The sequence below is a fragment of the Crinia signifera genome, chromosome 6 (genome assembly GCF_055691185.1).
Source record: "Crinia signifera chromosome 6, ASM5569118v1, whole genome shotgun sequence".
Taxonomy (NCBI): Eukaryota; Metazoa; Chordata; class Amphibia; order Anura; family Myobatrachidae; genus Crinia; species Crinia signifera.
In genome coordinates this window covers 183,138,525-183,162,175 of record NC_139222.1, presented here as the reverse complement: position 1 = coordinate 183,162,175, position 23,651 = coordinate 183,138,525, and the positions used below count along the sequence as shown (strand labels likewise).

Below are 23,651 nucleotides of genomic sequence, written 5' to 3'. Positions count from 1 at the left end.
ACTGCCATGTTACAGGCTGTGTTTGAAAAAGTCAGTAAGGAGCTGATTGGCTGGACGTTTGTCTCTCTTTATCACCCTTGCTTTTATCTCTTGTTAAGGCTTAATGCATCTGCCCCTATGATTGTACTTTGGTGAAAAAGATGCTTAGCGCATGCCGAGTCACATAGGGCCTATTTTTAATTAGAGAAGTGGTTTGTATGGGATTTCTCTTTCAGGGGATGCTATTAATTCTCTAAGCTGTTTTACTCATCCTTTCACCTGGAGAAGTAAGATTTTGAGTTTGTGTTTTTATTCATGCATAGGTCAGGAAAGGTGTTGCCATTCCGGCTTATGCTCTCCCTAAGAGATCAATCAGAACTCTCCTTCCGTTTGCAAATTTCCTTTTGTCTCTTCCCTTGTCTGAAGACAGCTTCCATAGGAAGTCATTCTCTCTTGAGGCCAGGGAGTGTCCAGCAAGTATTCAAGAACTCTGTGTCTATTACATGTCTAAGTAGCGGTCCCAGTTTATAAATATTTGTCCATATAGAGTTATGTTAATGTCCCTGTACTTATTTTGAATGTATGGCCAGATGCGTCTGCCACTTCTTTTTATCTGACCTAATGTATTTTGTTCCCCATGCTTGGTGTAACTCTTAGAATATGTCCTTATTGTATTTAAACTGGAAAATGCGAAATCCATAATTTTGTATGTGTGTGTGTTATGTGGCACATCAGAGATCCTGAATGTTGCTAAGCAGTCAGCAGTAATGAACCACTGCTGTTCGGCTTCTATGAAATCTCTGGCTGTTGACCAAAACAAATTATTTGTGCTCAAAGTGATAGGCAAAACTAGTGCTGGTGGCTACCAATCATAAAATGTATGGACAAGACCAACCTCCTGAGCTCCTATACAGACTTTTTGTTTATATCACACCGGTGGTCCGGTTTCGGTGTTGATCTCCATGTTTGGCTCTGGTATCCTAGGCAAATCTTCCAGCCCCAGTTGTCTTCTAATATTCTTCAAGTCCAGACCAGTGTCCTGTTCAAGTCTTCTGTCTCCAGCTGTCTTCTGTTATTTATTTGTGTTGGACTATTACTGTTGCCTCACTTATGCGAAGGCCTACATTCGCCCAGCTAACTTTTAGTCTCCTGGTGCTATTCAGTTTCCAGTTGGATTCACAACAAACCCAGAACTTGATACTGTTTATAGTAGTTTGTAGAAATTACCAAAATATTTCTGAAATGTTGGTGATTTGTTGATGGTGAAATTGGATATTGATTACAATTCGCTAAATATTCAGCAATTCTATAACACAGGCAAACTTCTCCCTATTTAAAAAGCTTCAGTGATGAGCAGTAATCTATTATTTCATATAGTAAAAGGTGCAGGTCGATGGCACAGGTGACCAGTCCTATAGATCTATATGCTGGTCCTGGCTTTACATGAATGGCATATTTATTTATTAACAGTTTCTTATATAGCACATACATATTCCGCAGCGCTTTACAGAGAATATTTTAACATTCACATCAGTCCCTGCCCCAGTGGACCTTACAATCTATACTCCCTACCACATGTACACGCACACTCATTCATTCTAGGGTTAATTTGTTGGGAGCCAATTAACCTTATTGTGTAGGAAACCGGAGTACCCGGAGGAAACCCACGCAAGTACGGGGAGAATATACAAACGCCGCACAGTTAGAGCCATGGTGGGAATCGAACCCATGACCTCAGTGCTGTGAGGCAGTAATGCTAACCATTACACCATCCGTATTGCCCACGGCATATATACAATAACTGGCACTAATTACAAAATGTTTTGAACCCTGGAGAGTTTATTTTGCCCCTGCACCCACAGAAAAATTATTCATCCTTATCCTTGCCCTGAACTGTGCAAGTTTTACAGATTTCCTCAGTATCACAATTTAATATTTTAAAATGTGTCAACCAATATGAACATACCTGTTCATCAACTAGGAAATTTGAACAACACACTGAGGAACTGAAGAGTGTCAGCACAATCCAAAATTCAATTAGGAGAGCTACACTAACTGCCAGTGTGTCTCAGGTATTTGGCAGTGTTTGGGGTAGCAGTTGGTGTGGCTCCCATGAATGAATTTCGGCTCTGCAACTACCACTGGCAAATACCAGTCCCAAAGGCTGCATGTATCACAGATTTATGCTTGCACCCCCCTGAAAGGCTTTGGAGCTAGTTGCTAGTCCCAGGCATGCTGTAACTGCAGTGCACCCAACTTTTATCATGGGAGAAGCTGCTAAACATGGTTGATTCTCTGTCTTCTTGTGTAAAAAAAGATGCTGGTTGCTTAAACTATTACATTTGTACCATGCCATTTGAATAGGAGCCATGGGAACTGCAAACATTGAATCACCCCTAGTGATTTTGGTCATTTCTTCAGGGGTGTGTCTACCACTTCTGAAATATTATGTTGCGCCCCCTCCCCTTGAATTGCTGTGCACACCAAAAGCAACTCGGTGGTAATATTTGTCCCAGCTTCTCGCCAGTCCAGCGGTGTGTTATTCAGATTGTCACAATCGGGATTAAATTAAGATAATTGGGATTTCTTTTTATGGGCATCTTCTCAGTACTGCTTCTCCTGGCCTGTGAGCTTGACTAACTATTCTTATTGCTTAATAGACAACTACATTTCTTAAATGTTATGATCAACTATTAATGACAAATTGCCAAAACAACACTTTAAAATAATTACTATTAAAATCTTTTAAACTGTGCACACTGCACTTTTACCAGAAATTTACTGTGCAGTGCAGCAACCATAGCGTTATCTTGGCACAAAAAGAAGTATACTTTCCTCCCAGCAGCAATGCTGGACGTGCCACTGAATAATTTAGCCATGTATATTCTTGACACCAAGATACTTCGTTGCCAGTATTGTTCGGTGCGCGGCTGAAAACGTGAGCTGTGCGGATAATCCTGGGCAATATTTAGAGATGAATGTTTAATTTATGCAAACGTCAATGCGAATCTTGCTATTACGACAACAGCGCAGATGTTGCTTTACAGTGAGCAGTTATCCAGAGAAAATTTGTTAAGAAAAGTGACCATTTGCTCAGTTCACAGGGCACTCTACTTAATTTATTAATCACCTTCCCTCTCGTCGAAGTAGCTGTCATTAGAGCGCCAGGGAGATCGTGCTTGGCACTACATCCGAGACTGGCAATGATCCAATGCCATCAGCTTAGCATGGTCTGTTCAACCTGAGGGACAGCAAAAGCCCCTGTTGTGTGAATCAAAAACTGAAAGTAGGCTCCCTCGCTGGTAATCAGAGTGGAATCCTCCCTAATTGAATAATTATAATGCTGGACAGATTTCCTTCTTTTTCAATTAAAGCCACTTAAAATTCAAGACTGTTTCTAGCCAGACTGCTCTGCTATTTATGTGTGTGACATCACTCTGCAGCTTCATTCTTTTCCAGAACATCACAGACTAAAGCTGTCATAGCAGAGTCCATTGTTCTATGCATTATTTCATGATGTCATCTCACTGCTATGCTTTTTCTTGGTTTACTGGGGGACAAATTGAGATCTTTAAATTGCCTAAGATTTTTTTTTCTTTTTGTGCCTTTTATATATTATAGCACCTTACAAGTGTAAGCATAAAAAAGCAATAACCATTCTCCATAATTCTACCACACATCGCTTTTCTAAGGGGACTGTAATGGCACAGAGCTACTTTACAACTGAGGTGTTAAAGGCTACTTCTACTGTACATCTTCCAATTACATCTACAACTTCTGTGAATCTTATGTTTAGCATAACCCGATATAATGCTTCATAGTTTTCTGCTTTTGAAACCCTTAAGCTGGGCATAAACTGGCACTGTACAATTAAATCTCAGATTTACCCAATTTGTACAGACGGCAATTTTTTGTCTGTTTTCCAGTGTTTGGGAGCAAATGGTGGATTGTCAGATGATCTGCCAGATAATTGTAGAATGTATGCCCAGCTTTAGAATTGGTTTTGTTTGCTCTTTATGTTAAGACCCATACACACTGGACGATTTTGAGCTGAAAGCAGCTCAGTTTTGTCATTTAAGCTGCTTTTAGCTCAAAAGCCGCCCAGTGTGTATGGGGCAGCGGTGAGCGTTGATACACACTTCTTCATCATCATCGGTGGCCGCTGCTCATCTGCTGGTATTACCAGCAGATCAGGGGCAGGCTGGACGGCTGAATGTCATCCACCGCCGGGAAAATCGATGGCCAGTGTAAAAATCACTATGTGTGTAGAGCCAGGTCACCCAGTGTGTAAGGACCTTTAATCTGAGTAAAGGCCGCCCAGTGTGTACGGGGCAGTGATAGACGGTGAGCACTGATGCGCGCACCCGCATCATCGCTGGCTGGCCGCTCATCTGGTATTACCAGCAGATGAGCAATGCGGTGCACGGCTGTCCATAGCGTTCCCCCCAGGGAAATAGCTAAAACAGATGAAAATCGCTCAGTGTGTATGCACTGTTTATGCACTGCGCAATTTTTAGCCCAGCGATTTTCCCCATCATCGGTCAGCATACACACTGGGCAAAATCGCCTATTGTAAATGGACCTTAACAGCAAAGTGACTTTTAAAGGCAATATTTTGAAAGCTATACCAATATGTGTTAATACATTGATCTATTATTTGGGACACTCCCAGCCTGAACTGTACAAAATAAAGAGCCAGATGCACTAAGCTTCAGAAAGTGATACATTTAGAGTGATAAACAATCAATCAGCTCCTGGCTGACATTTTTCAAACACAGTCTGCAACATAGCAGCTAGGAGCTCATTGGAGGGCTGTTTATTATTCTCCATTTTATCACTTTTTGAAGCTTAGGGGGATATTCAATCTCCGTTGAGCATCTCCCGTGGGGGAGATGCTCGACGGGCCCTATTCAATGCTGTCTTCCCCGACAGCATTGAACAGGGTTTCCTGCCAGAACGAGCCCGACATCTCTAGCTGTCGGGCTCGTTCTGCCGAGAACAGCCGGGAAGTGACGAGCTGCCGGCTGCAGCTCGTCACTTCCCGGCCGCAACTCGCGGCCACGCCCCCTTCTCGCCCCGCTGCAGGCGGGACATTGAATCCCGCCTGCGTGTTCTCGGTTGAGCTGACCGAGAACGGGACTGGGTCACGGCAGGCGAGCAAGCTCGCCTGCCGTGACCTGAAGATTGAATATCCCCTTAGTGCATCTGGCCTAAAGAGTAATAAACCATCAAACCAATCAGCTCCTAACTGTCATTTTAAAAACCAACCTGTAATGTGAAAAAAGCTTATTGGCTGGTACTTATCGCTCTCCATTTTATCACTTTTCCAGCTTATTACATCTGGCCCTGAAACTGAATTATAATTCAGCTGTCAGTAACCGTATCTGTATCCTGCGCTTTGCTTCTGCTTTTCTCTCATTCTGAAAATAGTACACCTTGTTTGTAGCTTGCTATCAGGGTCGCACTGGCCATCTGGCCCTTCTGGCAAATGCCAGAAGGGCCAGATGGCCAGGTGGGCTGATTTTTTGAGTCCCGCTGGCTGCTGGTGCCGGCTGGGACTCTCCTGTGTTCTGTGGCGCTGGCCGCGGCTCTAACAATATGGCCATGGCTTCGGGAACATGGCCGCCGGCCTCCTGCACTGAGGACCTGTCTAAACCAGGCTTTCCCAACCACGGTCCTCAAGGCACACCAACAGTGCAGGTTTTAGTGATATTCAGGCTTCAGCACAGATGGTTTAATCATAATCACTCTGGTACTAATTAAGTCACCTGTGCTCAAACCTGGATATCACTAAAACCTGCACTGTTGGTGTGCCTTGAGGACCGTGGTTGGGAAAGCCTGGTTTAGACAGGTCCTCAGTGCAGGAGGCCGGCGGCCATGTTCCCGAAGCCATGGCCATATTCCTACTTCCGGCCGGCTTGTGTGCACATTTCCCCCTGCTAGTGCTGCAGGCCTGCAGCCTTGGTGTCCAGTTATTGTGCAGAAGGAGCAGTCTGTGGTGTTCTGTTATTGTGCAGGGGGAGCAGCCTGTGGTGCCCAGTTATTGTGCAGGGGGAGCAGCCTGTGGTGTCCAGTTATTGTGCAGGAGGAGCGGTCTGTGGTGTTCTGTTGTTGTGCAGGGAGGGCAGCCTGTGGTGTTCTGTTACTGTGCAGGGGGGCAGCCCACGATATGTTCCATAATGTGTAATGCCTCCTTTTTCTGATGCCACGCCTCCTTTGCATGAGACCACGCCCCATTTTCAATGTGAGGCTTCGCCACGCAAGGGTCCCGCCTGCTACAGATGGGCCTGTGTGCCAAAAATGCCAGGGCTGATTTCTGGTCCCAGTTCTCCCCCCTGCTTTCTATAACATCGTCAGGCCATTTTCATGTAGTAATGATGGTAAAAAAACACACATGTTTTTAATTCAAGAACCTCAACTGTCACACCTACGTGCAGGAAGTAAGATATCGCTTCTATTAAATGTACATATTGTTCTCTGATGTCTTGCAAAACGGAGACCTCTCAGTGCTTTCTTAGTACATGTCCACACATACAGTACAGTACAGTACTGTATGTGTTCTATGTACTCACCCTCCTGTGCTGCTGCCAGGCAATTCATTGTTTCTTAACTGAAAATACCCTATAAATCTTTCAGGATATTGAGAAATTCATCTCTGCTTCTTGTGCCTCTCACACACCCCCACACTTTTGATTCCATTCTTTTTATGTGTGTGTTTTTTTTTTTTGATCATTGCATAGTATATTCATGTCTGCTTTCAATGTAAATCTCTCCAAACTATTAAAGGAGATGTATGGTTAACAATGATGTTGCTTCCATGTCATCAATTGTATCAATTGTATTGTATTGTATCTTTCACAAAAGTGTATGTGGGAAAGTTAACAGGAAAATGGAAATAACGGTAAAGTTTCTGTGTTATGTAAACTTTAGTTACAGAAGCACCGTAGCTCCCCATTGTACAACATCTTTCGTATATATATATATATATATATATATATATATATATATATGTGTGTGTATGTATATATATATATATAGATAGATAGATAGATAGATAGATATAATAAAAAATATAGCAGTTGCATCTCTTAAAGCCCACATAAATGTACGGGAGGTGCCATTTTGTTGGTGATACTATTTAACAAAAGCAGCCAGTACTGGGACTTTTCAATATTCTGACATTCAGAAAACCAGCTTACTCCTTCCCCTTCAACCCCAATCGGGTGTATGATTTAAAAGGTAAGCTGTGTGTATACAGTATGTGTTTAGCCTGAAGACATTACATTTGTACTGAAACGCCGCTTGTATATTCTAATAAAGAAACATTACCCAAAGTACTGGTGTGAGACTGGAGTTCCACAGCGTGCCGATGCCATTTTGTAATGTACCCCCATCTACAGGGACATGCAGGTACCTATATTTAATAGATAGATGGATGGAGATAGCTATATATATATATATATATATATATATATATATATATATATATATATATATATATATATATATATATACACTGTATATAGATATATCTATTTCAAAGTTAAATTTCATAAGACTTTAATTTCTTTCAAATGACCTTTGTGTCTTGTATAATTAACAACTCCTCCAGAAAACTCATAGTGGATAACTGATTAGTGGTGAATACATCTCATTTGTGTTTGCATAGGGTAATTACCACAATGTATGTCAGCACATCTCTAAGTATTATGTACAGAAGGGGCTACTTGTGAAATTTCATAACATTAAGTGTCCCAATTTCCCCTATCCACTCATATTAGGGGGACTTGCTACCACAAGTGATGCTGCATGGCTGATATACATACATGCTGTTCCTGGCTGATAAAGGGCATGGTAGTATTAACAGCAGTGGGGCTGCACTGTACAAGGACAGGGCTGTGTGATCCATGGAATATGACCATCCATCTTCTTTGAAAACTGGTAGGGAAAACTTGTTGCCTCCTAGAGAATATCACAGATCACTGTCATTGCATTGCCATTTTAGGCATGGTGGTTTATGCAGAGACTCCGATTCGCTGTCAAACATTTTGGATTTGACTCCTGATGCACTCAGATTAATAATACCACCACCATAGAAATGATCGCTATTGGACAGTTGGTCATACACTAATTGTGAAAGCAAGTAAAAATGCAGAATAGAGAAGTATCTGCAAAAATACTTAAATGAAGTTCCCTGTTCAATGATTAGAATCCCTAAATCCCAAAGAGTTCAAAGAAGCAATATTTGCCTTGAACTCCGCTAATGACCCGATGATCCTGGCTTCTGTGCTAGTTTTTACATGGCTTCTTAATTGAAGTTGTGGTTTTTCTTCCCTCTGTCATCATCAGACTTCTTTCTTTTAGTTTTGGGTCTCCATAATATCTGTGGTTCTCAGTGAACTGGTAAAATTATCTTGTATATTTATTCAGCCAACATAAATAAATGTATCTAGTGTATCTATTCTTCACTGCTGTGTGCCTTATGAAGCACAGGATCTGGAGACCAAGGTTAGCCTCGCCCACGCTTTCGTTATAGCAAGGGTAGGATTTTTGGTTTAACACACTGCAGTACTGCGGTATTGCATATGTGCAGGTCTTTCTGGAATTTCCGATTATAATATGAAAAGGCTTTTCTTCTGCAACACTAAGCACTAAGATCTACTATCTCATCTACCGCCCTGACCTGTAGTGGAATTCTGAACTGGCGGAATGACGGCCAACTCCGACACGTTCCGGTCACTCTGACGTCCCCTTCTGGTGACATTGTTTTAATTTGTGAAATGAAATGGTTTACATTCATTGTTCTATATAGAATAGGTGCGGGTTTATGCTCGACAGTATAAAGACAGGCAATAGGTCAACAGAGTAAAAAGATTGAATGTTAAATGGTCAACATGGACAGAATATGGGCCTTATTCTAGTTCACTCTTTCTGACAAAATCCTTCTTAGATGGACAAAACCATGTGCACTGCAGGTGGGGCAGATGTAACTTGTGCAGAGAGAATTTAGGTGGGCACTATTTCCGATGGGGGATTGTTGAATTCACAGACATTTCTCGACAATCTGCAGCTGGTTTCACTGACACGCCCCCCATTTGACACTCATCAGATGGAACATTGAATTATGCCTGTCAAGTCTGTCGAGAAGAGCAAAAACGGGCCATGAATCCGATTTAGGAACATTTCGACAGTCGGAATCCAATATTGAATAATCCCCTTTATTGTCCGATCTGCCTGGCTGGAACAAAAATCTGGTAACATTTGGAAACAAATGATCATTGGCTTTGAAATGTAGGGGGGGAATCAATATACAGTAAAAGTTCCATTATTAAATGAATCATCTGAAGTTGGTACAAAATACTATAAACTGAGTGATCATATACTGTTCAAATTGAGAGCTAACAGCTGATTGACAGCCACAGAGCACAAGATCCCATCCTTAAACCATCTTCTGATACAATGCTACTAAATATCAGGGCTTGGATCCTGTGTACAGCCAGCACAGCATGCAGCATTTGGACTTCTCATCTCCCTGACATCTTAATGACTACTATATCAAAGCATATCAATGATTTTGTCTCCACTTGGACTTTTTTCAAGATTAGTATCAGCGACGGGGTGAAATGTTGATATGCTTTGAAATGAATCCAGCGGGCGGCCAGCTGCTGTTTGTGTTCAGCCGGTGGACCATGGCTGGGAGACTTCCAGGCCATTAACTTGTTCAGAATTATGTCTGGGTGTGTGGGTTATATTTCAAGAATTAGGTGTACAAAACATCTTAGTCCTTGTGATTTACTCGTGTTCTCAATATCAGCAAGAGCCCTCTCATTTTCTATTGCCATCCATGGGAAGTTTCTCTTTCTTATAACTTTTGCCATGCTAACCAACATTCTCTTATCACTAGCCCTTGACGGTTTGTTTTGTTTTATAATGCACAACGGGGTATATTCAATTAGTGTCGGAACCATTCTGACATTCTTTTGTCGGAATGGATCCGACACTACCTATTCAATGCAGTGTCCAAATCCGAATGTTGGATTTGGCCACAGGTTGATGCTCACCCTGCGCGGGGTGCAATTTGAACTAGACATGATACGATGTAGTACAAAAATACCTGCCTGCACATACTATTGTGCCTTGCGATATGGACTACATGGAAGCTAGGCAAAATAAGCACAGTGCGATTTGAACTAGATACGATGTGATTTGAACTAAAAAGTTCAAATCGCATGTGAGAATTGCACAGTGTGTTTTATTGATTTACAATTGTTAGTGTTAATTTGTTTACTTTGAAAAAGTAGAGAGAACATAATGGAGATGTAACTGAACTTTTTCATTAAACTCATCAAAAATTGTTTCTGTAGATCTTATGGGTCTCCAAAGCCACAATTGTAATTTAGTACAGTACATACTGGTTTGTACTTTAAAGTGTGTAAACTCCCACTCCTGCCAGGGTCAGCGCTGTCCCTCCTGTCGGGTTTAGTATGATTTAGCTATTATCATTATACCGACAGTCTAAATATCGACACAGTCAAAATACCGACATGTTCAATTGAAAAAGTCTATTTTTGGGCATAAATTGCTTGAAAACTCATGTTGACATGTTGACCTGTCAGCATGATAAATGTCGGTATATTGACCATGTCGGTCAATTGAACATGTTGGTATAATGAATGTCGGTATATTGACCATCGGTCAAACAGAAATTGAATTCCCGTTTGTCTTATGCCTCTCTTCTGATGCGGCAATAACATGAATGTGCCATTTCTATTTTCCATAGCTAATATTCAATTCTGTTGCCTGCATAATACTGATGCCTGCGCCCGCCATGTGAGGGGGATGCGGTACACTTAGATGGTGTCCATGTTGTCCTACGTCGGCCTTGACACCAAAAAACCCACAGAAACACTTGTCGACAGGTTGAAATGTCGGTATTTTGACTGTCGTCAATTGAATGTCGGCATAATAAATGTTGTTATATTGACCGTGTCTGTTTTTTTTTTGTCTGTGTGTTGTCGGTATTTTGACTGCAAAAAGTTATTCCTGTCAGCCTGCAAATTTGTCAATTCTGACTAGAAAGCACATCTGCCCTGCAGTCCTCAAAAGTATAATGATGATTAAAATGTATCTTGCTGCCAGCATTGTTTTTATGCCTAGGAGATGGGAGAAGTCATTATGTGTAAATAATCAACACTTAATGAAAAAACATCCTCTGGGGTCTTTTAATTGTGCTTTTTCTGCAAGACACCACAAGCTTGAGGTACTGAACACCACAAAGATTTCAAAAATGTAAATGTCTTTAAATACTGGTTTCTAATTGTAATCAACTATGCTTAAACGGACAGTATGCTGAATAAGGGATTTATTTGAAACACCTGCTATGCAGTTTTGGGTACTTGTTTAGTTTCATGGCGGCACGCTACTTCCGGGTCGGCGTCCCCTCGCGCTTGCCACACTTTCTAAAATAAACTCAATGCCAATGTGGATAGTTCATACCGCCACTATTCACGTTGGCAGTGAGCCCGCAAGGGGACACAGACTCGGAAGTAGCGCACGGCCATGCTGCCGCCGTGAAACTAAACAAGTACCCAGTTTTGTAAGCATTTATTGTATCGTATGTTTATTAACATACCATTCTTCAGAAAATCGGGTGTAACATTGTGTTAGTATTCATTTCCCATACATGAAAAAATCCTTTAGGCTGAAGTTTTGAAATCACTATTACAGACCAGGATTTCAGGATATCCTGTTTCTTTCCCCCACATTCTGTCTCTCACAGTTGAAGTGTACCTATGATGGAAATTACAGACCTCGCCCATTTTTTTAAGTGGGTCAACGTGCACAATCGGTGGCTGTCCAAATACTTTTTTGCCCCACTGTATTGGTAGACTTGTGAGGCCTACATTGCCTTCTTTAATACCCCTTTGTTCAGTTAAATTGTCTTGCAAATTTATTTATTTACAGTTCTTATATAGCGCAGCAGATTCCGTTGCGCTTTACAATAGTAGACAGCGATAAAACAAACTGGGTACCAACAGACAGACTTGGAGGTAGGAGGGCCCTGCTGCAAGCTTACAATCTATAGGGATATAGGAGGGAAACACAAGGACAGGCACCAGTAATAGCATAGCAGCCCCACCTAGTTGCAAGTCCAGAAGGGAAGCTATATAATTCATAAGTGCCTCAGAGGGTTATGTGTGTGGTACTTAAATAGGTACTTGTGGATTATCACGGCTCCTATCGCATGCCATATATAGTGGCATGCGATGCGATTTTTACCGATTTTTGCATTTTTTTGTCAAAATCGCATGCAATCGCATCGCATGCGATCGCATACGATTTTTCACTGAAAAGCATCCAAATGCATTGGAATTAGTATGAAACATGTTCAATGGCCCCCAAATGGCATTTTTGAGGCTGTACCACCCCCACTATCAACGCGAACCCGAAGCGTGGCGAGCGCAGCGGTACGCGTCCTACGACCTTTTCATACCCCCACTATCCACGTCGGCGTGGAGTTGAGAATAGAAAGTGTGGCAAACGCAGCGAGCCACTGAGCCCGAAGCGTGGCGAGCGGACGCGGACACCTGTGAAGCCCGTGAGGGGACGCGGATACCTGTGAAGGTATCCGTGTCCCCTCGTGGGGCTCGCTGCGCTCGCCACGCTTCGGGCTCGGTGGCTCACTGCGCTCACCACACTTTCTATTCTCAACTCCACGCCGACGTGGATAGTGGGGGTATGAAAAGGTCGTAGGACGCGTACCGCCGCCCCTCGCGGGCTCGCTGCGCTCGCCACGCTTCGGGTTTGCGTTGATAGTGGGGGTGGTACAGCCTCAAAAATGCCATTTGGGGGCCATTGAACATGTTTCATACTAATTCCAATGCATTTGGCTGCTTTTCAGTGAAAAATCGTATGCGATCGCATGCAATCAAATCGCATGCGATGCAATGCGATTTTTTCGCATACGATGGCCATCGTGGGAGCCGTGATAATCCACAAGTACCCTTAAATATGATAGGCTTGCCTGAAGAGGTGAGTTTTCAGGGAACACTTGAAAGTTTGAGGAATGGCAAATTTTCATAGTTTAGGGCTGGATCTGCTGCCGCTGACCACAGATTCTCAATCACTGGCAATGCAGTTTGGATTAGCCTGCGAATAAACACAGACCAGGTGTTCAGTGTGTATTTAAAACAAAATGTGCTTATTTGAAGCCGTGCACTCAGTATCTGTGTTTTGGAAGTCTGTTCACAGAACATAGCTTATTGTTTCTTTTTTTCTTCATTCATTAGTATTCCGTTTCCCAAAATAATGTAATGATATTTTTTAGCTAATGGGTGATTTCTTGCTCTCTAGGGGATAATGTCTGAGAAGACCTTCAGTGTGGTTGGTTTAAGCACTTAAAGAGGCTCTCTTGCAATCATGGACCTGTCAGCATTATAACAACAGTTTTGGAACTTAACTTCCCATATGCCATAAGGGTTTCTGTTGGCTTGCTTTAGTAAGGGATGTTTTATATGTTTGGCATTAAGCTGCAAAAATATTGTGTTACGCTACTATGCACAACGGTTATTCTGAACACATATGTACTTTAGCAAATGATATCTATACTGTAGGTAAATTGTGGTGTAATTATTGTAGTGTTCACAAGGGAGATGTATGTATTACAGGGAATAATGCAAAATACTACTAACATCAGTGCAAGAGCTATCAGGATGCAGCAAGTCATTTTGTAAATATATAAAGGCCACATTAATATGACATTATATTATACATCAATTGCAAATTAATATCTAACAACAACAAAAACAACAACAAATTCTGAGCGCTAAAAAAACCCAAAAAGACATAAACTACTCCAGCTGCTATCAGAGTGGGATCACCAATCAAGAGAAGATTACCAGTGTAAGAGAAAGAAAAAATCAAAAGAAAGCTCTAGGAATAGAAATGAATTAACCCAGTCTAAATTGATTAATTAATAAATGTATAATTTTATATTTTTATATATAAAAAAGAGTAATCAAAAAATACATAATACATTATATAGACATGATAGCTATAAAAAGTTAGATATACAATGTATTAATTTGTACCGGCCGATACATCACAAGAAAAATAGTAATAATAAAATAAAAAAAAAGTGGAAATAAAAAAAAATTTAAGAAAAATTGGATCCATGATCACACAAGAATTGACCCACTGTTGCTAGTATAATTAATCAACGAAAAGTCAGCCATTTCCTGTGTGCAAAAGCAGTCTGCTCGGAAGGTAGTAGTCAATAGTTACCAATCCTCTGTTTACTTAGCTGAATAGCATGCAGGGAATGGTAGAGCCCAATAATTAGTGTGGTAAGCCAGAAGGTGGTATCTGATCATTTCAGCGTCCATGGATAATCGGGATAATTAGAGACCATAACCTGGTGCTGGTCCCGACCTTGTTGTGCCGGTGGGGAGTCAAATGGCAAGAGTAAAGGGCCGATGTGTTTCCCCGCTTTTCTTGTGATGTATCGGCCGGTACATATTAATACATTGTATATCTACATTTTTATTGCTGTCATGTCTATATAATGTTTTGTATATTTTTGATTGCTCTTTTTTTATATATCAAAATATAAAATGATACATTTATTAATTAATCAATTTAGACTGGGTTAATTAATTTCTATACTTAGCACTTTCTTTTGCTTTTTTCTAATATCAAACAAACATACAGAAGTATCCTATTAGTGACGTAAAAAAGGGTTCATATCACGATTTTAGCTTTAAAGTCATTGGCAGGTATTGAATGCTGTTTGCGAGTGGTGACAGCGAGCAGGGCTTCCTGCTCACTGTCACCACTCACCCTGACAGCATTCAACACAGCCCCCTCATACGCCAATTTCCCCTCGCTCCGTTTTTTGAGCGAGGGGGAGTTGGCGGATGCGGCTCCAGAAGCAGCGAGATTCGCGGCTAAAAACTGCGAGTTTTCTGCAGTAGCCGTGGGTCTCGCTGTTTTGGGGAATTCTCGCCGTCCTGTGACGACGAGGATTTCCAGAGAACGTTGAATAGAGCGAGCGCGGGGGTTAAACAGCGAGGATCACTGGTTTTCTGCAATCCTCGCTGTTTAACCCCCTCGCCGGCCGCTCGCTGTGGCATTGAATACCCCCCACTGTCTGCCTATCCAATTCAAACCCATTTTTTTAATCTAAAAGATGTCCCATTAAGAGGCTTGGGACAGCGGTGCTAATGAGGCAGGGAGCTGCAGCAGCCCAACAGGAGGATTGGTACATTAGGGCAGATGTATTAAGCCTTAACAAGAGATAAATGCAAGGGTGATAAAGAGAGATAAACGTCCAGCCAATCACTTCCTCACTTACTTTTTTAAAACACAGCCTATAATATGGCAGTTTGGAGGTGAATGGCTGGCTATTTATCTCTCTTTATCACCCTTGCATTTATCTTTTGTTAAGGCTTACATCTGCCCCATTGTGCGATCACACTAGTATCGGGGCTAATATGGTAACCCCAGTGAATCCATTAGCAGTGTAAAATTACCACTGCTAATTGGGTATCCCCAATGGTCACTAATTATGCTCTTGCCAGCTGTCTAAATTGAACATACATCTGATCGTGCCCATGTATTTGCCTAACATACAATTCAATGAAGCATCTAAAAAAATGTTAAATCTCTTCTTCCACCTTTGCTCGAGTCATCTCATCTATATTATTCTGGAAACAACTTTATTTTTAATGAAGTTGTTTGATGTCATCGCTCAGAAAATCGTTGATAATTACATTAAGGCAAAATAACATCTTTCCAGTGTTGATTGAACAGAATGGTTGTCATTCCTTAACCATTCCCCTAGCAAATGCAGACACATCCTTATACACAGAGCCACATTGTTCAGTGCTAAAGCTTGACTTTCATCCATACCACAAATATCTTGCTACATTTTTTTTAATTAACCCCAACTCTGGGTTAACCCATAATCTGCATCTCTCCGCTAACTCCACCACACCTGTGTTTCACTTAATTATCAGCTCTTAGTAGTCTTGCATTCATTGTGATATAACCCTTTATAAATCTTTTTTTTATAATATATTCCTGTACAGTATTTCAGCTAGAGCTGGAAAGAAAGCCATCATTTCTTTTAGGCCTCTCATTGTCCTTTCTCCATCTATCTTCTGTTTGTAGATTATTGGCAGCCAGGTGAGACGGGAACCTGCAGAGGCAACAGAACGCTACACTCGATGGATCAATGGTCTGACACAGGATCAGCTCATGACGCAGGTGACTTATTTCAGAAAATTTTAATTGATCAAAAGCCTTATATGTCATTTGTTCCAGGTGGCACATTAAGCCATGCCCCTTCTTCTGGCTGCACACCTTATACAGTGTTTTCTAAAGCCATACCTCAGTTCAGTCATGTTCTGTATGTTATGCTACTGCCAGTCAGTGCATTATGGCCCTTATTCTGGTTCCCTTGCAAAGGCAAATGCCTTCTCAAATGGACAAAATCATGTGCACTGCAGGTGGGGCAGATGTAACTTGTGCAGAGAAAGTTAGATGTGGGTGAGTTATTTTGTTTCTGTGCAGGGAAAATACTGACTGCTTTATTTTTACACTGCGATATAGATCTCACTCTGAAGTAAACCCCCACCTAAATCTAATTATCTCTGCTCATGTTACATCCGCCCCCCCTGCAGTGCATATGGCTTTGTCCATTTGAGAAGGAATTTGAACCAGAATAAGGGCCATTGGGGCAGATGTATTAAGCCTTAACAAGAGATAAATGCAAGGGTGATAAGGAGAGATAAACGTCCAGCCAATCAGCTCCTTACTGACTTTTTTCAAGCACAGCCTGTAACATGACAGTTAGCAGGTGATTGGCCGGACGTTTATCTCTCCTTATCACCCTTGCATTTATCTCTTGTTAAGACTTAATACATCTGCCCCATTGTCTGCAGCTTAGATGATCATTTTCTCTCTCCCTTTACATTAGCCATGTCAGTTCATGTGTTCACATTCCCTAGATTCATTCTTCTTTGCAGTAAAGCCCTAAAACAACACTTTTTATGCTGGAATGGTTTTGGTTAGAGTGTCTGGAGCCCACAGCGCTCATACCTAATGGTGGGGTAAATGTTAGAAAGTGGCACGTAAAGGACCTCCACCAACAATACAGCCTAGTGCGCTGTGTCGTTTCCCCCACTTTGCTGGCTCCAGTGCGCATGCGCGGAAGTATTGCCCCTGTTATTTGGCACACTTCTTCTCCTTCATACATGAGGAGAAGCAGTATCAGCGCACATAACAGTGCTAATCTGCTTCTTACCCATAACGATATGTTACATCTACCCCGATGTTTTAAAAATGTGTTTTGCTTACATTTTGAATGCAGATAACACTAAATAGAAACATTGTTTCTAACATCACTATTGGTGTTTTACTTAATAACCCATCCTCATTGGTGTTTTAGCTGCTAACCCATGCTGGTGGAATGGTTAGCATTATTACCTCACAGCACTGAGGTCTTGTGCGGGTTTCCTGTGGGTACTCAGGTTTCCTCCCACAATCCAAAAATATACTTGTAGGTTAATTTACAACAAAATAGCCCTATATTTGTGTGTTCCTGTGGTAAGGACTATAGATTGGAAACTACTGAGCCAGGAACTGATTTAAATGGCTACCTTTTCTTTGTAAAATGCTATGGAATATTCACACACTATATAAGTAACTGGAAAGAACAAATTAATAAATCCCCATTGGTGTCTTACTTGTATACCCGACCCCATTTGTCATTTAGTTACTAACCCATTCCCATTGGTATGTTACTTACAAGCCTATCCACATTGGTGCTTTACTTATACCCCTTTCACACAGAAAATGAAATACCCGGGTGAAGCAGTTCCACCCGGGAATTTCTTTAAATACACGGGTCCTTTTTCTGTGTGAAAGGGCACACCCATGTCGTAAATCCAGTGTCTCCAACCCTGGAATTGACCAGGGTCGAGGACACGGGATTTATGACCTGTGTTGACCCTTTCACACAGAAGAAATACCTGTGTTATTCAGCAAATTACCGGGTAGAAATTTTCAACCCGGTAATTTGTTCTTCTGTGTGAAGGGGGGTCAGGCTGCTGCCGGCAAAATGACCCGGCATTTGAAATGCTGTGTATTTGCTGGGATTTTCAGACTTTTCTGTCTGAAAGGGATATTAATAACCTGTTCCTTTTGGTATTTTACATACCTTTCTGTCCCCATGAACTTCTATTTTACATACCTACCTGTTCCCACCAGACCTTTACTAATATCCTGGTAAAAGCAAAAACCATGAAATGCAAGTGAGAGAATAAGGCACTGCATTTACATTACTTTCCGTTTATGGTGTTTAACACATCCAAGTTCAAGAACAGACTGTATTTTTTAACCTCACATTGTAAAATCCTCTGCCTCACTGTATTTCACAATTCAAGGGTCACAAACAAGCCAGAATTCTGACTTCCTCTCCTATGTCCTCTAAACAATACCAAGTTCTAGTGTGTTGTGTAATTTTCTGCATGTGGTGTTTTTGACTTTTTCAACTTCATTATTTTGCAGAGTACATTCGGGTAATCTTTAGAGCAAATCTGTCATCTACACACAACTGCACATGAAGCAGATATCTGCAGAAATAACATATGCATACAAATATAAATTATCACTTTATAATCTCAGTATAAATTTACTAAGCTTATAGTTTAGTTACGTAAGGCACAGACTTTAGACAGACTATCAAGGTTTAACTGTAGAATAGACCCTCCTGATTTACAAAGTGGCAGAAAATCTACTGAAATAATACCTTTTGGCAGGAGGGTTGTTGTGATACAATGCACAGTAGGAAAATAAAATATATATAAAATATCCAGTCTCGGATCTATGAGTCTGTGCTGTTTAAAAAAAAAAAAGGGGGACAAAACTGTTTTGGGTCCCATCTATTTTCCAAAAACCAGCACTAGGTTGAACCAACCTAACACTATAGCATAAAGTGGGTTGGGATCATTTGGTCTATTGCATTATGGTAGAAAGTCATTAGGTCGAATCCATTAGGTCGACATGCTAAAAGGTCGACATGATTCTAGGTCGACATGGGAAAAGGTCGACATGATTCTAGGTCGAAAGGTCATTAGTTCGACAGGTCATTAGTGCGAAAAGGTCATTAGTTCGACATTGTCTATGTCGACATTCACAAGGTCGACATGGGGTTTTTCACAGTTTTTTTACCTGAATGTCAACACAGTCGACATGGACACAGTTTAAAGTGCACTGCATCCCCTCGCATCGCTCGCTGCGCTCGCAATGCGTCGGACACGGTGCCTCGCTACGCTCGGCACACTATTTTATTCTCCCACCACGCCCTAGTGGATGGTAGGGCATGAAATACCGCCTGTCGGCACATGTTGGCTCAAAAAACAGTGAAAAACTCCATGTCGACCTTGTGAATGTCGACATAGACAATGTCGAACTAATGACCTTGTCGAACTAATGACCTGTCGAACTAATGACCTGTCGAACTAATGACCTTTCGAACTAGAATCATGTCGACCTTTTCCCATGTCGACCTAGAGTCATGTCGACCTTTTAGCATGTCGACCTAATGGATTCGACCTAATGACTTTCTACCATAATGCAGTAGACCAAATGACCGCATCCCCATAAAGTATGGGGTTCCTCTGCCATAATGTCAACCAGCCCCCAACCAGTCCACTTCCCAAATAGGGAACCTAGGCTCATGTAATGGTTTAATGGTTAAGTAATATTTACAGGTGGACTATAGATTTCAGCATTGACGCCTGAGCGTGATGGCACTGATTTAATCACAAAAATTCCAGCATTCCCGGGCATCAATCACCCTCTGATACCTATACTCCACCTGGAAAAAAAAAATATTAAACAAAAGACAGGAGACACACACAGCAAATATTGCATTTTATTAAACAACACCCCCCCCCCCCTGCCCCCCCCCCCTCATTGTTCCTCAAAGAGCGCAGATTGGTCAATTTGGTGGGTTCTGTTGGAAAGGGGTAATCGATTGGTCAATTTGGTGGGTTCTGTTGGAAAGGGGTAATCTGACAAGGTTTCAGACAAAATACTATGGGCATAGCGGTGGGATGTGATTCTCAAATCTGATTGTTAGTAAATACTGGATTTCTAGACAGCTATCCAGAGGCAGTGCCCACCATATTGTAATAGAGAGCAAAACTTAGTAAATTCACCCCTTAGTTTATAGTTTCTTCCATAGTTACGGTTCAGTATGTTAGCAGTCAGTATTTCCCCATACTGATGTGCCATGGTCATCAGTAGGAAGTTTGTTGGCTGTGCCAGAGCACAATGATTATTGTTTGGTAAAATGTAATCTATTAATACACCTGTGTGACACCATTATGGAATAACTTTGTTTACGCCTTACATTTGAGAGGGGAAGAAATTCTCAGAGAGGTTGTCTTTTTCTTTCATAGAATGCTTTTTGTCTTTTAAATAAATAATGGTTTCATTAAGGTCTCCAAAGTCAATGATGGGGATGAAACATAATGCATTTTAAATGTTTATTAAAATACTCAGCTTTTCTTAAAATTGCTGAATATATATATATATATATATATATAATGTGTATACAGTATAATAATGTGTATACAGCTAAATTTTAGCTCATGTGTGTTCAGTTATCTGCATGCCATAAAACCAAGCTTATGAATTTTTACTCCGTGTACATGTCAAAATCCTTCTTGGAAATGCTATCTTTCCCACCATGATATTCCAGGGGGCCTGTGGGAAACCCACGATTGCACATGCAATCCTACCTTGCCTGGCTTTACCATTAACAGGCCTTTCCAATCCCCTTTAAATGGTCTCTGGATTAAGTGTTGCAGGTTAGAGACAGGTGCAGTTTTGCGGTTGGACCCTTGGCCTTTGAAGCTGCTATTCGTAAGTCTTTTGTTGTTTCCATTCCTCCTGGAGAGCACTGTTAAAATAGGGAAGGGGATCTGTGCATATGTTGCTGTCTGTCTAGCAACAAACATTTTTAAAAGCTCTATCTCCCTATCGAAACAGTGTAATGTGCTGACTATTAATTTTTGGTTTGGCAATAGTGGGTGAGCTGATTTAACCCATTAAGTGGTGGGTTTTTCTGGGTCATGACAAACCTCCCAGGTCTGGTTTTTCTGCCCCAGAGTACTCATTACTGAAGGGGCTGCCACTGCTCCCCTTGGCCTGCCGCTGTTCTATTGCTTTTGCTGTCTCCTTGTCAGGCATTTGGCCACTCAGTGGCATTCGGCTGTTTTGAGGTGCTCAGGCGTTCAGGTGCCTGGGCAATCGACAGGGGAGAGCGATTGGCAGGAGCATCTAAAGAAAGGGAGAGGAGTTCTTGGTTCCATTGTGACAAGCATGTTTCCCTCCCTACGCCTTATTGTCTACCTCATATGTAGACCATTTAATTCGGTACGAGTCGACTCCAGTTTTAATTGAACTGTTATGTACTGTTAAAACCATATTACACTATTGTGGTTTTTTTCTTTTGTTTTTTGGGTTTCACCTTGAATGTTTGCAAAGCGCCTTGATTACCTACCAAATTCCACACAGTATTTTATGTAACTAACCTCTGGAGTGGTTCTCCAATTTTTTTGGTTGTGGTTTTGGGGCTGCTATTTAAGCGCATGATATATTAGTCAAAATCTTTTGTCTTTGTAGTATCGATTGGCAGGAGAGTTTAGTGTACGATTCATCAAGGGGGGGGGGGGCAAAGTTGAGGGAAGCCTACACGTGGATGGTGCTGTCAGATGGAGCACCACTGGGGCACACCTAGGAGTCGGTGCCATGGTCGTGACCAGCTTTGAAATCCCAGGTTGCTCGACCCGGGTTGGCGCTTTCACACCGCACCTCAACCTGGGTTGAGTATTCGGTCTGAAAGGAGTATTAATTGTGATTTGGTTAGTAAATGCATGATTGATATGGCTTACAGTCAATATTCGAATCAACTTCTACTCACTTACATGGTAAATTTTGGGACACCTTGACTCAAAAACATACCCAATGTGTATTTTTATGGATTTTTTTGTTTTGCTACTGTTGATGTTGCAATTAATGGTGGCATCTTAAGACACCGGGTGATATTACAGCATCTGTTGACTGGACACTCAGTCCTTGTGCATTCCTACACATGGAAGTACACCATGGAAGAGCTTTGCAGGGACAGTTGTATAAAATTACAAATGGGCAGCTGCCAAAGGACTGAAACTGTAGCATCTGTGTCCATTTCTGAATCAGGCCCCCTTGTGTGTTAGATGGTTTTTGGATATTTTACCCTTTTCTTACATTACAGTGTTTTAACTTGAGAATGTTGTAGTCTAGCATTTCAGATGCAGATACAGCCACCTTCACACACACAATATAGGCATGCCGCATATTATCACTCATATATATATGTGTATATATATATAGACGGTAGTAACGGACCGGCACTCCTCCCTTGAAAGGTATCTGCTGTCGTGCCTTCCGATACAAGTAACTACGTTAGAGGAAGAAATGGCGGCACTGGCAGTCTTGTTGAAGAAAATCAATGCATTTATTTTACATCACAGCAATCAATCGTGCATAGGTGTCCGACGTTTCGGGGTGGTATCCCCGTTTTCAAGGTGCAGAAAAACAACAGCATTACGTGTGTTAGGACTCTTACCTTTATGGGGTAGGAGATCTGAAGGCGGGAGCCCGTTCTCTGCGGCGGCGTCCGGCGTATGACCGGAAGTGGTCAGTGCTCACCTTCCGGCTCTTCCGCCGGGAGCGCTTGTCGCAGGTAACCCAGGCAACCTGCGTAAACAAAATGGAGTGTACGTGGGTAAGGCATGTAAAGTGTCAAAATACAAAACGTATAAGTGTAGACTACATTTAGATATAAAAAACAATTTAAAAAGTATCTCTCTGTGGCTCTGTATGGCCGTTGCTTGCAGCTTCACTGCCATTAATACTATTTGATGCACTTTTCAAGCATAGCGCTGCATTTTAAACAGAAGTCGACAGCCATGTCAACATTGCGATACATGATGTTACTGCTCGCGGAATCCGCTGTGGAATGCAGCGAATGCCGCAGGCAGTGTCCCAGCGATATCTGTTGACAAACATTGTTAACTATTATTAAGTATTATTGACTCAGAATGGGAGAAGGGGACTTTAGGGAATACACAGGATTGGGGCTGGGCCAGTTCTTGCCTTCTTAATGTCTTCTAATTGTGTTGTTCAATCAGAAGACATTCCATGGCATCCTTTCGTTCATTCCCTGCGGAAAGATGGTTTTCAGTTTAAATATCCATCTTGCTTCGGATTGCAGCAACCGGGTGTCCCTGTTGCCGCCTCGGAGTTGTGCCGGTATATGCTGTATAATTATGTGCTTAAGATCGTTCAGAGAGTGGTCCATCTCTACAAAGTGCCTGGCTACTGGGTGTTCTGACACCTTTCCTTTTGCTTTGTTGTTCAATGCGGTTTTGATGGTAGACCGATGCATCGCCGCCCGTTCCTTAAAGGGCCTAATGGTTTTACCCACGTACCCCTTATCGCACGGGCAGGTTAGAAGATATACAACAAATGCACACAATCAAATCAGCACCTGGCACCTTTAAGATCCACGAAGTAGTCACATGCTCCACGGCATTTGTTGTATATCTTCTAACCTG

The 23,651-nt window shown here is 41.7% G+C and overlaps 1 protein-coding gene across 3 annotated transcripts in view; it reads left to right on the top strand.

The window, feature by feature from the left end:
- QTGAL (queuosine-tRNA galactosyltransferase) overlaps window positions 1-23,651 on the top strand; it is a 369,929-nt gene that overhangs the window by 101,114 nt on the left and 245,164 nt on the right. For all 3 annotated transcript variants that reach the window (XM_083148363.1, XM_083148361.1, XM_083148364.1), the window contains exon 7: window positions 16,150-16,245. In XM_083148363.1, the coding sequence (XP_083004489.1) occupies window positions 16,150-16,245 (96 nt within the window). The remainder of the gene's footprint in view (window positions 1-16,149; window positions 16,246-23,651) is intronic.